Raw genomic sequence first — 17,498 nt, 5'->3', positions numbered from 1 at the left:
TTCATTCAAAAGCACGTATGAAACGGATATAAAATGGATGCAAATAGAATATGATGCAGCAATAAAAGAACGTGAGAAAAAATAATGAACAAGCTGGACAAGTATGACCACAAATTCAAACATGCAGAACCATTGATTTGTTAACTTCACGAAAATAAAAAGGCAGCTGAGATCCAGGTGATGAATGTTTGGTAAGCAAAATAAGAAGAACAAGAAAGAGAAATTGAATAGATTCACGGAGTGAGATGTGTTGAGACAAACTAGAGTAGATATCGAAACCTTGAAAATTGAGGGTAATACGTTGCATCATACTCATACCTCTCGTAAATACCACACACATGGCGTTTACTATGTGCCGCACTCAATGTAATGTCACGTCACTTTGACATCTTTCTATGATTAATACATCTCTCACATAGTTTAGAAGTCCTTTATTTCTATTTTAAGAAAGGAAAAGTAATACAAAGCTTAAAGCCATTTGTTCCGGAAAAGAACGAGCACTTACAAGACTTTAGAAGAATTTTGGATACATCACTGGATAGTTTCGATATAAAAATTGAGAAATTTTAGATTCATACTCACAAACAAATGATATTTATATAGGTCATCATGATAAAATTGCAGAAGATTGCTCGTATAAAAAGGTGGTGGAAGAGATTTAGCAAACAAATCAGTATAGTTCGTTAAGATTAAGAAATCCGTCAAATTAGATTTTTTGTATTCAATCCTCACAATCATCTATTTATAACTCACCCGTCAATACTATCGTTTTTTAAGGTAGCCATGTTACTGCCTCTAATACACCAATTCATATCATAATTTCACCTACAGACAATGTGTACCCGCAAGTCAATCCTCTCAATAGTACCGGCACGCCAATGAAATTGATGCACGTCGACATCTCTTTTTTTATAGAATGCAGCATATATTCATAGTAGTTACTCTGATTTATCAGAGAAAACCGCTGAATCATTGGTTACAAGTAGTAACCTTTACATTCTCATAACCTTTACAGTCTTGGAGAATCATCAAGAATATAGACCTTCTAGAGATGTCAGGTTAAGCATAGTTATTTTGGAAACAAGTTATTATGAGTTAAATTAATCATACCCCTTTCTACTTTTATTGTGCGAGTGCTGCCTTGTAGCGCCATTAGCCTGCTCTTTTTTGGAAGCTATCAAGTTGTCTTTTACGTGCAAGTGGTATGACTCTCTTTTAACACGTGATCAGTGGCGTATCCTTCCGACAGACTATCGTTGTTCCAGAAGATAATACTCGCAAATGGTGTGAAGGAAGAGCCGAAAATGTGGTCCCAGAAATTGTCTCCCAGAAACGGAGATGGAACCACGAACCTTTGTGTTTCAAAATAGAGGTTGTGACTCCATGTCTTATTGTTTGAACCAAGAAATAAATGACTGAGAATACCTTTCCATTCCTCCAAGAGATCATTTACATCACCCAAGTATACGATTATTGATGCGATACGCAGTATTTAGAAGTTCGGGAACCCTGTTTTTCCTCATTGTTAAAATTCTGGAATTAGTAATCACGCGGAACTGACCCTGCTGTATAGTGAGTATGTCTGCATACAAGTTACACTTCACCTTATTATCTTTCATATTTCTTATAAGTTGCGGCCACATGTCCTAAGTCGATCTCTGTTTGGTGGTGTTTTTGTTTGTTAATGAGATCATCTAAAGTACCAATCACGCAAGTGCGAATATATTTGGCCATAAAGTATTTGTTCACCTTCCCCATCATGGTATGTTCTCAGTGGTCGAGAAAAACTCGAGTTTCCTCAAATCTTACGGGATCGATCATTTGTCGATAGAGTAGACATCAAAGCAGTGTTTTATACATAGTACTTTGATCTCTTTGTTGTTGAATTCGGTAATCTTTTCCGTCCATAGTTTTATGAAAATGCTTGACTTGAATATGGTATGAAAAGCAACCTGGATCATCACAACTTCTTGGTCTTGGGCGGCACTTAGTCATATTGGCAAGTAAAACATAAATGAATCGAAGAATAAACGTGAATTCTTTATTCTGTTGAAACAGAACTGTAATCCAAGTTTCACTGAAACGAACAACGATCAAGCATCGTTTCTCGAATTTACGTCGAAATATTTTATCCGTTTAACAAACTTTTCTAAAGAGATATCTATACCGATTTGTACTTTTGTGAAGATGAGGTTTGTTTAACGGCTGACTAGATGAAGTCGGTTACATAGTGCATAGTTAACAACCCATGTTCTTAAACTCACATAGTTGCGAGTCGTTGTATTCTTATGTTGAGCATCGACCGCTTATTTGCAATAGGCGAGTGACTTATTTCAAAAAGACGCTTAGTTAACAACCCTAATGGACCCATTTTACGCACGGATGGATTATATATACACATGGAAAAAAGTATTGCAACACCTAGATTTTATAAAACTTGAAAAATCAGCCTCTTTTTTTGGATGAAATATAATAAAATATGTGTATGATATTATTGAAACATAGTTTATGATAACATTGGCAACCACAATTTTAATACCAAAATGTAGTGTTTTTTGTACAAAATCTGCATTTTTCAACTTTTACTGTAGTCGACTTTACAATGTCAGGTATTTCAAAATTAATCTTAAGATGATTGTTCGCATCATGGTTAATCTTTATACGCCAAAGAATTAGTACTTTGTGCGCAGCCTCCAATCAAACGAATTACCGCATCTAAACGTCCTTTGATTCTTTCTGATGAAGGGCATTGTTTATTTCATGATGTATTTGAACTGGTCTGTCCTTTTGTGCACTTTCCGCCCATTAGTGTCCCAAATATGCTCGATATGGTTTAAATCCGGGCTACGATCAGGCCAAGGAAGATGATCCGAATTCCATTTGCACATTGGATCTTCCTCCACGATGCTAATTTCCAATTTTGGCGAGCTCTGCACTACATTGGATACGGATACACTGTGTGTCTGTTCGTAAGCAAACGTCTGAAATGGTCTTATCGCACAATAACCAGTAGAGATGATTCAATCTCGAACAATTATTGTTAAAAGGGTTCTGTATGCCCATCTCTCTCTTTTTAGGATTGTATTGTATGCAATGGGTTTCTTTCTGACTAAGCTTCATCATGCTTGATTTTCCTTTGCAGGTGGCCTAGGGGGTCTTTTTTTTTTTTTTTTTTTTTATCTCGGATAGTCTTTTATATCGTGTATTGCCTAATTTTTATTCTCTAAACGACTTATAGTGGAAAAGTGATGACCGACAATACGTGTAATTGTCACAGCGACATTCCTGCCTCTCTCATGCTGATAATCTGCCATCTTGCTGCTGTTATGAGTTGTGGAGGACCTATTTCAAGGTGTCAATCACATAACTTTATAAACTTGGTTATTTAAAGTGTTGAAAACAATGAGGATGAAACACATGTTTTGCTGTGTAAGGGTACAGGAGCTGCATGTGCAGATAATAACTTATCGAGTTGATAGTTATTGATCAAACTCATGTGATATTTAAATAGTGTTTAACTAGTTCTATTTTGACAAATTATATCAGAAAAAAATAAAGAGTGTTTTTTTAATTTCAATTCCAATTGGCTGGCATTCGCACTAAAGTTCTTTTATCTTCGTCGTTTTCTTTTCGACATACCCTTGAAAAAGAAAATCAGCCAGTAATCAGCATTCTTTTTATCAGTATTTACATAACAGATTTTACAAACTCTTTTATCATGTTATTCGGATGGGGAAATTATGACTGTATATGACAAGAAATTGAAAATAAGTCTTTGCTGACTATGATATGTTGGTTTTTTTCGCGTTCTTGGCTGACAGTTGAGTTTTTTATTAAATTTGTTTAGTTCCTTTCGACAAAATTGAACATAGCACCCTTTGAAGTCTTACGCAAACGATGCGCCTGTTTTCCCTTCACAGGAATTCACTGATATATTGTAGACGAAATGCACGTCTGGCGTAAATATAAAATTTAAATACTGGTCTCTATGATGAGTTAAAACTTAAAATGCAACCACTGAGTCGATCCCACTGCTGGTATAGATTTGTTTCCCCGAAGGTATCACCAGCCCAGTAGTCAGCACTTGTGTTGACTTTGCTTATCATTGATATAATCGTATAAATTAACATCGCTTTGAATTTTTGAAAAAACTAAGGTTTTTCTACACCAGGAATAGACTGCCTTACCTGTATTTGGCAAAACTGCTAGGAATGTTATGTTCTCAATGTTCTTCAACTTCATCCTTTATTTTGGCCTTTCAAGCATTATTTTGATTCGAACGTCACTAATGAGTCTTTGTATATGAAACGCGCGTCTGGTATTTATGATGACTTTTTTTGTGTTATGCCGCTGCTGTCTGACCCCCCCTAATTTTTTGACATTTTTTTTTCAAGTTTTGAGCTCTAGTTTCAGATTTTTGAACATAGCACCCTTTGATACCTAGCGCAAAAGAAGAACATGTTTCTCCTCTACAAGACCTATATAGTCATACCCCGTGACACCCCTCATTATTTTTCTCTAGAACTCCTGGAATAGGCCGGCCCTACCCCCATTTTTTTGACATTTTTTTCGAATTTTGAGCTCTAGTTTCAGATTTTTGAACATAGTGCCCTTCGATACCTAGCACAAAAGAAGCGCCTGTTTCTCCTCTACAAGACCTATATAGTCATACCCCGTGACACCCCTCATTATTTTTCTCTAGAAGTCCTAGAATAGGCCGACCCTCCTAATTTTTTGACATTTTTTTCAAATTCTGAGCTCTAGTTTCAGATTTTTGAACATAGCGCCCTTCGATACCTAGTGCAAAAGAAGCGCCTGTTTCTCCTCTACAAGACCTATATAGTCTTTCCTCGTGACACCCCTCATTATTTTTCTCTAGAAGCCCTGGAATAGGCCGACCCCCCTAATTTTTGGACATTTTTTTCAAATTTTGAGCTCTAGTTTCAGATTTTTGAACATAGCGCCCTTTGATACCTAGCGCAAAAGAAGGGCCTGTTTCACCTCTACAAGACCTATATAGTCATATCCCGTGACACCCCCCATTATTTTTCTCTAGAACTCCTGGAATAGGCCGACCCTACCCCCATTTTTTTGACATTTTTTTCGCATTTTGAGATCTAGTTTCAGATTTTTGAACATAACACCCTTTGGTACCTAGTGCAAAAGAAGTGCCTGTTTCTCCTCTACAAGACCTATATAGTCATACCCCGTGACACCCCTCATTATTTTTCTCTAGAACTCCTGGAATAGGCCGGCCCTACCCCCATTTTTTTGACATTTTTTTCGAATTTTGAGCTCTAGTTTCAGATTTTGAACATAGTGCCCTTCGATACCTAGCGCAAAAGAAGCGCCTGTTTCTCCTCTACAAGACCTATATAGTCATACCCCGTGACACCCCTCATTATTTTTCTCTAGAAGTCCTAGAATAGGCCGACCCTCCTAATTTTTTGACATTTTTTTCAAATTCTGAGCTCTAGTTTCAGATTTTTGAACATAGTGCCCTTCGATACCTAGCGCAAAAGAAGCGCCTGTTTCTCCTCTACAAGACCTATATAGTCATACCCCGTGACACCCCTCATTATTTTTCTCTAGAAGCCCTGGAATAGGCCGACCCCCCTAATTTTTGGACATTTTTTTCAAATTTTGAGCTCTAGTTTCAGATTTTTTAACATAGCGCCCTTTGATACCTAGCGCAAAAGAAGGGCCTGTTTCTCCTCTACAAGACCTATATAGTCATATCCCGTGACACCCCCCATTATTTTTCTATAGAACTCCTGGAATAGGCCGACCCTACCCCCATTTTTTTGACATTTTTTTCGCATTTTGAGATCTTGTTTCAGATTTTTGAACATAGCGCCCTTCGATACCTAATGCAAAAGAAGCGCTTGTTTCTCCTCTACAAGACCTATATAGTCATACACCGTGACACCCCTTATTATTTTTCTCTAGAACTCCTGGAATAGGCCGACCCTACCCCCATTTTTTGGACATTTTTTTCGAATTTTGAGCTCTAGTTTCAGATTTTTGAACATAGCGCCCTTCGATACCTAATGCAAAAGAAGCGCTTGTTTCTCCTCTACAAGACCTATATAGTCATACACCGTGACACCCCTTATTATTTTTCTCTAGAACTCCTGGAATAGGCCGACCCTACCCCCATTTTTTTGACATTTTTTACGAATTTTGAGCTCTAGTTTCAGATTTTTGAACATAGCGCCCTTCGAAACCTAGTGCAAATGAAGCGCCTGTTTCTCTTCTACAAGACCTATATAGTCATACCCCGTGACACCCCTCATTATTTTTCTCTAGAACTCCTGGAATAGGCCGACCCTACCCCCATTTTGTGGACATTTTTTTCGAATTTTGAGCTCTAGTTTCAGATTTTTGAACATAGCGCCCTTCGATACCTAATGCAAAAGAAGCGCTTGTTTCTCCTCTACAAGACCTATATAGTCATACACCGTGACACCCCTTATTATTTTTCTCTAGAACTCCTGGAATAGGCCGACCCTACCCCCATTTTTTTGACATTTTTTACGAATTTTGAGCTCTAGTTTCAGATTTTTGAACATAGCGCCCTTCGAAACCTAGTGCAAATGAAGCGCCTGTTTCTCTTCTACAAGACCTATATAGTCATACCCCGTGACACCCCTCATTATTTTTCTCTAGAACTCCTGGAATAGGCCGACCCTACCCCCATTTTGTGGACATTTTTTTCGAATTTTGAGCTCTAGTTTCAGATTTTTGAACATAGCGCCCTTCGATACCTAATGCAAAAGAAGCGCTTGTTTCTCCTCTACAAGACCTATATAGTCATACACCGTGACACCCCTTATTATTTTTCTCTAGAACTCCTGGAATAGGCCGACCCTACCCCCATTTTTTTGACATTTTTTACGAATTTTGAGCTCTAGTTTCAGATTTTTGAACATAGCGCCCTTCGAAACCTAGTGCAAATGAAGCGCCTGTTTCTCTTCTACAAGACCTATATAGTCATACCCCGTGACACCCCTCATTATTTTTCTCTAGAACTCCTGGAATAGGCCGACCCTACCCCCATTTTGTGGACATTTTTTTCGAATTTTGAGCTCTAGTTTCAGATTTTTGAACATAGCGCCCTTCGATACCTAATGCAAAAGAAGCGTTTGTTTCTCCTCTACAAGACCTATATAGTCATACACCGTGACACCCCTTATTATTTTTCTCTAGAACTCCTGGAATAGGCCGACCCTACCCCCATTTTTTTGACATTTTTTACGAATTTTGAGCTCTAGTTTCAGATTTTTGAACATAGCGCCCTTCGAAACCTAGTGCAAATGAAGCGCCTGTTTCTCTTCTACAAGACCTATATAGTCATACCCCGTGACACCCCTCATTATTTTTCTCTAGAACTCCTGGAATAGGCCGACCCTACCCCCATTTTGTGGACATTTTTTTCGAATTTTGAGCTCTAGTTTCAGATTTTTGAACATAGCGCCCTTCGATACCTAATGCAAAAGAAGCGCTTGTTTCTCCTCTACAAGACCTATATAGTCATACACCGTGACACCCCTTATTATTTTTCTCTAGAACTCCTGGAATAGGCCGACCCTACCCCCATTTTTTTGACATTTTTTACGAATTTTGAGCTCTAGTTTCAGATTTTTGAACATAGCGCCCTTCGAAACCTAGTGCAAATGAAGCGCCTGTTTCTCTTCTACAAGACCTATATAGTCATACCCCGTGACACCCCTCATTATTTTTCTCTAGAACTCCTGGAATAGGCCGACCCTACCCCCATTTTGTGGACATTTTTTTCGAATTTTGAGCTCTAGTTTCAGATTTTTGAACATAGCGCCCTTCGATACCTAATGCAAAAGAAGCGCTTGTTTCTCCTCTACAAGACCTATATAGTCATACACCGTGACACCCCTTATAATTTTTCTCTAGAACTCCTGGAATAGGCCGACCCTACCCCCATTTTTTGGACATTTTTTTCGAATTTTGAGCTCTAGTTTCAGATTTTTGAACATAGCGCCCTTCGATACCTAATGCAAAAGAAGCGCTTGTTTCTCCTCTACAAGACCTATATAGTCATACACCGTGACACCCCTTATTATTTTTCTCTAGAACTCCTGGAATAGGCCGACCCTACCCCCATTTTTTTGACATTTTTTACGAATTTTGAGCTCTAGTTTCAGATTTTTGAACATAGCGCCCTTCGAAACCTAGTGCAAATGAAGCGCCTGTTTCTCTTCTACAAGACCTATATAGTCATACCCCGTGACACCCCTCATTATTTTTCTCTAGAACTCCTGGAATAGGCCGACCCTACCCCCATTTTGTGGACATTTTTTTCGAATTTTGAGCTCTAGTTTCAGATTTTTGAACATAGCGCCCTTCGATACCTAATGCAAAAGAAGCGCTTGTTTCTCCTCTACAAGACCTATATAGTCATACACCGTGACACCCCTTATTATTTTTCTCTAGAACTCCTGGAATAGGCCGACCCTACCCCCATTTTTTTGACATTTTTTACGAATTTTGAGCTCTAGTTTCAGATTTTTGAACATAGCGCCCTTCGAAACCTAGTGCAAATGAAGCGCCTGTTTCTCTTCTACAAGACCTATATAGTCATACCCCGTGACACCCCTCATTATTTTTCTCTAGAACTCCTGGAATAGGCCGACCCTACCCCCATTTTGTGGACATTTTTTTCGAATTTTGAGCTCTAGTTTCAGATTTTTGAACATAGCGCCCTTCGATACCTAATGCAAAAGAAGCGCTTGTTTCTCCTCTACAAGACCTATATAGTCATACACCGTGACACCCCTTATAATTTTTCTCTAGAACTCCTGGAATAGGCCGACCCTACCCCCATTTTTTGGACATTTTTTTCGAATTTTGAGCTCTAGTTTCAGATTTTTGAACATAGCGCCCTTCGGTACCTAGTGCAATAGAAGCGCCTGTTTCACCTCTACAAGACCTATATAGTCATACCCCGTGACACCCCTCATTATTTTTCTCTAGAAGTCCTAGAATAGGCCCACCCTCCTAATTTTTTGACATTTTTTTCGAATTTTGAGCTCTAGTTTCAGATTTTTGAAAATAGCGCCCTTCGATACCTAGCGCAAAAGAAGCGCCTGTTTCTCCTCTACAAGACCTATATAGTCATTCCCCGTGACACCCCTCATTATTTTTCTCTAGAAGCCCTGGAATAGGCCGACCCCCCTAATTTTTTGACATTTTTTTCAAATTTTGAGCTCTAGTTTCAGATTTTTGAACATAGCGCCCTTCGAAACCTAGTGCAAATGAAGCGCCTGTTTCTCTTCTACAAGACCTATATAGTCATACCCCGTGACACCCCTCATTATTTTTCTCTAGAACTCCTGGAATAGGCCGACCCTACCCCCATTTTGTGGACATTTTTTTCGAATTTTGAGCTCTAGTTTCAGATTTTTGAACATAGCGCCCTTCGATACCTAATGCAAAAGAAGCGTTTGTTTCTCCTCTACAAGACCTATATAGTCATACACCGTGACACCCCTTATTATTTTTCTCTAGAACTCCTGGAATAGGCCGACCCTACCCCCATTTTTTTGACATTTTTTACGAATTTTGAGCTCTAGTTTCAGATTTTTGAACATAGCGCCCTTCGAAACCTAGTGCAAATGAAGCGCCTGTTTCTCTTCTACAAGACCTATATAGTCATACCCCGTGACACCCCTCATTATTTTTCTCTAGAACTCCTGGAATAGGCCGACCCTACCCCCATTTTGTGGACATTTTTTTCGAATTTTGAGCTCTAGTTTCAGATTTTTGAACATAGCGCCCTTCGATACCTAATGCAAAAGAAGCGCTTGTTTCTCCTCTACAAGACCTATATAGTCATACACCGTGACACCCCTTATTATTTTTCTCTAGAACTCCTGGAATAGGCCGACCCTACCCCCATTTTTTTGACATTTTTTACGAATTTTGAGCTCTAGTTTCAGATTTTTGAACATAGCGCCCTTCGAAACCTAGTGCAAATGAAGCGCCTGTTTCTCTTCTACAAGACCTATATAGTCATACCCCGTGACACCCCTCATTATTTTTCTCTAGAACTCCTGGAATAGGCCGACCCTACCCCCATTTTGTGGACATTTTTTTCGAATTTTGAGCTCTAGTTTCAGATTTTTGAACATAGCGCCCTTCGATACCTAATGCAAAAGAAGCGCTTGTTTCTCCTCTACAAGACCTATATAGTCATACACCGTGACACCCCTTATAATTTTTCTCTAGAACTCCTGGAATAGGCCGACCCTACCCCCATTTTTTGGACATTTTTTTCGAATTTTGAGCTCTAGTTTCAGATTTTTGAACATAGCGCCCTTCGATACCTAATGCAAAAGAAGCGCTTGTTTCTCCTCTACAAGACCTATATAGTCATACACCGTGACACCCCTTATTATTTTTCTCTAGAACTCCTGGAATAGGCCGACCCTACCCCCATTTTTTTGACATTTTTTACGAATTTTGAGCTCTAGTTTCAGATTTTTGAACATAGCGCCCTTCGAAACCTAGTGCAAATGAAGCGCCTGTTTCTCTTCTACAAGACCTATATAGTCATACCCCGTGACACCCCTCATTATTTTTCTCTAGAACTCCTGGAATAGGCCGACCCTACCCCCATTTTGTGGACATTTTTTTCGAATTTTGAGCTCTAGTTTCAGATTTTTGAACATAGCGCCCTTCGATACCTAATGCAAAAGAAGCGCTTGTTTCTCCTCTACAAGACCTATATAGTCATACACCGTGACACCCCTTATAATTTTTCTCTAGAACTCCTGGAATAGGCCGACCCTACCCCCATTTTTTGGACATTTTTTTCGAATTTTGAGCTCTAGTTTCAGATTTTTGAACATAGCGCCCTTCGGTACCTAGTGCAATAGAAGCGCCTGTTTCACCTCTACAAGACCTATATAGTCATACCCCGTGACACCCCTCATTATTTTTCTCTAGAAGTCCTAGAATAGGCCCACCCTCCTAATTTTTTGACATTTTTTTCGAATTTTGAGCTCTAGTTTCAGATTTTTGAAAATAGCGCCCTTCGATACCTAGCGCAAAAGAAGCGCCTGTTTCTCCTCTACAAGACCTATATAGTCATTCCCCGTGACACCCCTCATTATTTTTCTCTAGAAGCCCTGGAATAGGCCGACCCCCCTAATTTTTTGACATTTTTTTCAAATTTTGAGCTCTAGTTTCAGATTTTTGAACATAGCGCCCTTCGAAACCTAGTGCAAATGAAGCGCCTGTTTCTCTTCTACAAGACCTATATAGTCATACCCCGTGACACCCCTCATTATTTTTCTCTAGAACTCCTGGAATAGGCCGACCCTACCCCCATTTTGTGGACATTTTTTTCGAATTTTGAGCTCTAGTTTCAGATTTTTGAACATAGCGCCCTTCGATACCTAATGCAAAAGAAGCGTTTGTTTCTCCTCTACAAGACCTATATAGTCATACACCGTGACACCCCTTATTATTTTTCTCTAGAACTCCTGGAATAGGCCGACCCTACCCCCATTTTTTTGACATTTTTTACGAATTTTGAGCTCTAGTTTCAGATTTTTGAACATAGCGCCCTTCGAAACCTAGTGCAAATGAAGCGCCTGTTTCTCTTCTACAAGACCTATATAGTCATACCCCGTGACACCCCTCATTATTTTTCTCTAGAACTCCTGGAATAGGCCGACCCTACCCCCATTTTGTGGACATTTTTTTCGAATTTTGAGCTCTAGTTTCAGATTTTTGAACATAGCGCCCTTCGATACCTAATGCAAAAGAAGCGCTTGTTTCTCCTCTACAAGACCTATATAGTCATACACCGTGACACCCCTTATTATTTTTCTCTAGAACTCCTGGAATAGGCCGACCCTACCCCCATTTTTTTGACATTTTTTACGAATTTTGAGCTCTAGTTTCAGATTTTTGAACATAGCGCCCTTCGAAACCTAGTGCAAATGAAGCGCCTGTTTCTCTTCTACAAGACCTATATAGTCATACCCCGTGACACCCCTCATTATTTTTCTCTAGAACTCCTGGAATAGGCCGACCCTACCCCCATTTTGTGGACATTTTTTTCGAATTTTGAGCTCTAGTTTCAGATTTTTGAACATAGCGCCCTTCGATACCTAATGCAAAAGAAGCGCTTGTTTCTCCTCTACAAGACCTATATAGTCATACACCGTGACACCCCTTATAATTTTTCTCTAGAACTCCTGGAATAGGCCGACCCTACCCCCATTTTTTGGACATTTTTTTCGAATTTTGAGCTCTAGTTTCAGATTTTTGAACATAGCGCCCTTCGATACCTAATGCAAAAGAAGCGCTTGTTTCTCCTCTACAAGACCTATATAGTCATACACCGTGACACCCCTTATTATTTTTCTCTAGAACTCCTGGAATAGGCCGACCCTACCCCCATTTTTTTGACATTTTTTACGAATTTTGAGCTCTAGTTTCAGATTTTTGAACATAGCGCCCTTCGAAACCTAGTGCAAATGAAGCGCCTGTTTCTCTTCTACAAGACCTATATAGTCATACCCCGTGACACCCCTCATTATTTTTCTCTAGAACTCCTGGAATAGGCCGACCCTACCCCCATTTTGTGGACATTTTTTTCGAATTTTGAGCTCTAGTTTCAGATTTTTGAACATAGCGCCCTTCGATACCTAATGCAAAAGAAGCGCTTGTTTCTCCTCTACAAGACCTATATAGTCATACACCGTGACACCCCTTATAATTTTTCTCTAGAACTCCTGGAATAGGCCGACCCTACCCCCATTTTTTGGACATTTTTTTCGAATTTTGAGCTCTAGTTTCAGATTTTTGAACATAGCGCCCTTCGGTACCTAGTGCAATAGAAGCGCCTGTTTCACCTCTACAAGACCTATATAGTCATACCCCGTGACACCCCTCATTATTTTTCTCTAGAAGTCCTAGAATAGGCCCACCCTCCTAATTTTTTGACATTTTTTTCGAATTTTGAGCTCTAGTTTCAGATTTTTGAAAATAGCGCCCTTCGATACCTAGCGCAAAAGAAGCGCCTGTTTCTCCTCTACAAGACCTATATAGTCATTCCCCGTGACACCCCTCATTATTTTTCTCTAGAAGCCCTGGAATAGGCCGACCCCCCTAATTTTTTGACATTTTTTTCAAATTTTGAGCTCTAGTTTCAGATTTTTGAACATAGCGCCCTTCGAAACCTAGTGCAAATGAAGCGCCTGTTTCTCTTCTACAAGACCTATATAGTCATACCCCGTGACACCCCTCATTATTTTTCTCTAGAACTCCTGGAATAGGCCGACCCTACCCCCATTTTGTGGACATTTTTTTCGAATTTTGAGCTCTAGTTTCAGATTTTTGAACATAGCGCCCTTCGATACCTAATGCAAAAGAAGCGTTTGTTTCTCCTCTACAAGACCTATATAGTCATACACCGTGACACCCCTTATTATTTTTCTCTAGAACTCCTGGAATAGGCCGACCCTACCCCCATTTTTTTGACATTTTTTACGAATTTTGAGCTCTAGTTTCAGATTTTTGAACATAGCGCCCTTCGAAACCTAGTGCAAATGAAGCGCCTGTTTCTCTTCTACAAGACCTATATAGTCATACCCCGTGACACCCCTCATTATTTTTCTCTAGAACTCCTGGAATAGGCCGACCCTACCCCCATTTTGTGGACATTTTTTTCGAATTTTGAGCTCTAGTTTCAGATTTTTGAACATAGCGCCCTTCGATACCTAATGCAAAAGAAGCGCTTGTTTCTCCTCTACAAGACCTATATAGTCATACACCGTGACACCCCTTATTATTTTTCTCTAGAACTCCTGGAATAGGCCGACCCTACCCCCATTTTTTTGACATTTTTTACGAATTTTGAGCTCTAGTTTCAGATTTTTGAACATAGCGCCCTTCGAAACCTAGTGCAAATGAAGCGCCTGTTTCTCTTCTACAAGACCTATATAGTCATACCCCGTGACACCCCTCATTATTTTTCTCTAGAACTCCTGGAATAGGCCGACCCTACCCCCATTTTGTGGACATTTTTTTCGAATTTTGAGCTCTAGTTTCAGATTTTTGAACATAGCGCCCTTCGATACCTAATGCAAAAGAAGCGCTTGTTTCTCCTCTACAAGACCTATATAGTCATACACCGTGACACCCCTTATAATTTTTCTCTAGAACTCCTGGAATAGGCCGACCCTACCCCCATTTTTTGGACATTTTTTTCGAATTTTGAGCTCTAGTTTCAGATTTTTGAACATAGCGCCCTTCGATACCTAATGCAAAAGAAGCGCTTGTTTCTCCTCTACAAGACCTATATAGTCATACACCGTGACACCCCTTATTATTTTTCTCTAGAACTCCTGGAATAGGCCGACCCTACCCCCATTTTTTTGACATTTTTTACGAATTTTGAGCTCTAGTTTCAGATTTTTGAACATAGCGCCCTTCGAAACCTAGTGCAAATGAAGCGCCTGTTTCTCTTCTACAAGACCTATATAGTCATACCCCGTGACACCCCTCATTATTTTTCTCTAGAACTCCTGGAATAGGCCGACCCTACCCCCATTTTGTGGACATTTTTTTCGAATTTTGAGCTCTAGTTTCAGATTTTTGAACATAGCGCCCTTCGATACCTAATGCAAAAGAAGCGCTTGTTTCTCCTCTACAAGACCTATATAGTCATACACCGTGACACCCCTTATAATTTTTCTCTAGAACTCCTGGAATAGGCCGACCCTACCCCCATTTTTTGGACATTTTTTTCGAATTTTGAGCTCTAGTTTCAGATTTTTGAACATAGCGCCCTTCGGTACCTAGTGCAATAGAAGCGCCTGTTTCACCTCTACAAGACCTATATAGTCATACCCCGTGACACCCCTCATTATTTTTCTCTAGAAGTCCTAGAATAGGCCCACCCTCCTAATTTTTTGACATTTTTTTCGAATTTTGAGCTCTAGTTTCAGATTTTTGAAAATAGCGCCCTTCGATACCTAGCGCAAAAGAAGCGCCTGTTTCTCCTCTACAAGACCTATATAGTCATTCCCCGTGACACCCCTCATTATTTTTCTCTAGAAGCCCTGGAATAGGCCGACCCCCCTAATTTTTTGACATTTTTTTCAAATTTTGAGCTCTAGATTACACAATGACATAAAAGGTGCTATATTTTACAGAGTAGGACTACTTTTACATACGTTCTAAATTGAAGAGGGTGCATAGGTGGCCCTACACCTACAAATAATCCGTTGATAGATGCATAGTTATTGTGGTACTGAATATTAGCCTAAAAAGTTATGCGACTTGTTAAATCAATAGATTGGATAAAAAACTTTTCAAAATTGAGTTAAAATTGCTATATTTTAACTGATTTTCTGCCTTTTTGAATATTTTTTTATTTAAAGGCCGTTGTTGTCTTATTCTGTTTTTTGGTTTCTCGATATATCGCCTTATTGTTCGCTGGCTTATTGTTCGCTAGCTATTGTTCGCTAGCTTCTGCCTGGTTGTTTTGCTCGACGTTTTAAAATTATAAAGACACAGATTATAAAAACGTTTCGGCTTGTCTTTTTTTTTTTAACTGATGAAACTTCACAATTTGTATTGCGTGAATGCATATAAAGAGCATTCGAATTAACCTCTTATTATAACAAATATATAAATAAATAAATTATTTTCAATTCAATGTTTGGAATTAAAAGAAAATTTGATACATGTTTGATGGGATCGTTTTAAAAAACTACAGGTTTGTATATTTCACGGTATTCTATCTAGAATAACAAACAATAAAAATCTATAATTGTTGTACTTACCAAAAACTAAAAATATTTTCATGTTGATTATATAATACGGAAACTAAAGTAAATCCACAAATTGTATCGTTAAAACTTTCGATCCTCTATGTTGTTATTTTGTCACTTGTGCACGGTCATATCAAGTCCCAGTGTCTGTACAGTCTTCTTGTCTCCGAACGTTCTAACTTAAGTTCTGGTCACAGAAGAATTTATCCTGGTTTTATTTGTGACAAACATACTTAGCTTGGGCTATTTTTGTCAGGGGATGTGACTCGGGTGTTATTTGTTTACATAACTTTAGGGGTCTATCTGGTAGTTAGTTTTATCAATTGCACGAAATTTGTTATGTCTTTCACATGAAAATCATTTGCAAAACAACACGATATTTTGTGTACTCCCCCACACTTCAGAAAACCGTTGTAATTTACTCAAATATGAATTATTATGGTACACGTGGACGATACAAGTATCGCGGGTGGTCATTCTTTCGTGTAAATACGTGCCTGTTTTACCATAACTTTCATCTTTTTCAGATAACAGTTCAACTTCAATTGGTCCGTGAATGGCTTTGTTTTCTTATAACCTAATTATTTAAGTTTTAAACATCCAAACAAACGGATTACGCTTTTAACCTCAAAAGAATTTTGAGATATTTGAAATGTTCCAATAAGATAATATTTTCTTCGAACCTTCTTACATAAACATCAGCTCATTATGTACTTTTGTCAAGTATTTTGAAGAAAAAAATCTATTTTAAACTTCATATCAATGCATGTAAGAATGAAGTATTTTTCAATATTAGCAGGTGTGAGCACTCTAGACTTACATTCAATAATTGTGCGAGAATTCTTTAATGAGATATATCTATTATTAAGAATTGGTTTCCTATTCGATGAATGTGTTTGAGCTTTTGGTTTTGCCATTTGACTACGGACTTTACATTTTGAATTATCCTCAAAATTCAGTATTTTTGTGCATCTGGGTCTGTTTTTGCTGTCTATAAACTTAAGGGATATATTTTTACAGTATTTTTATCAGTCTCTTCTATTACCTATGGTTATACAATAAGATCACATACTATCTTTGCCAAACACGGCGCCAAGAATGATCAAGAATAAGTGGATCACTTACTTATTGTAGATAAATGCTACTGCTTCTGATCGTGATTGAAAATGGGATGGTTATCGCTCAAAGCATCGCTAAATATTTGCGTGACTTTCTTAAGTTAAGAACCACGTCATTAGTTGTTTGTTCTTATGTTACACAGTTTAACCTTTTTCATAATTACATTACATGTATATTTCAACAAACTCCGTTAGATTCATTAAACCAACGTCATTCAAAAAATAATCTTCATTTATATCTGAATGAAGTGTTACATTCGTGATTACACGTGCTTCCACCGAAAAGTGCACAGGTAAATAATTACATTAGATGTATGTTTCATTATAATACTTTATTTTGATTGGCTAACTGCACATCACGTGTTATTCCGTAAGCAATTGCATCACTCAATAACACTTTTCATTCATGATAACACGTGGTCCCACAATAAAGTGCACAGGTGAATAAAATACAAAAATTTTAAATTCGTGTTTTCATGATCATAGCTATAAAATGTAATTATAAGTATTGCATGCTTCTTTTTGTAACTTTATAGGGTTGTAAAAGCGTTGA

At 38.5% G+C, this 17,498-nt stretch overlaps 1 protein-coding gene across 2 annotated transcripts in view; it reads right to left on the bottom strand.

Moving 5' to 3' along the window:
* LOC134721954 (uncharacterized) overlaps nucleotides 1-16,276 on the bottom strand; it is a 40,292-nt gene extending 24,016 nt beyond the window's left edge. For both annotated transcript variants that reach the window (XM_063585289.1, XM_063585290.1), the window contains exon 1: nucleotides 15,840-16,276. In XM_063585289.1, the coding sequence (XP_063441359.1) occupies nucleotides 15,840-15,861 (22 nt within the window). In that variant the 5' untranslated portion in view covers nucleotides 15,862-16,276. The remainder of the gene's footprint in view (nucleotides 1-15,839) is intronic.
* Between the last annotated feature and the right edge of the window lie 1,222 nt (nucleotides 16,277-17,498).

This window comes from Mytilus trossulus, chromosome 6 (genome assembly GCF_036588685.1).
Source record: "Mytilus trossulus isolate FHL-02 chromosome 6, PNRI_Mtr1.1.1.hap1, whole genome shotgun sequence".
NCBI classification, from domain to species: domain Eukaryota; kingdom Metazoa; phylum Mollusca; class Bivalvia; order Mytilida; family Mytilidae; genus Mytilus; species Mytilus trossulus.
This window is presented reverse-complemented; position numbering and strand designations above follow the sequence as displayed.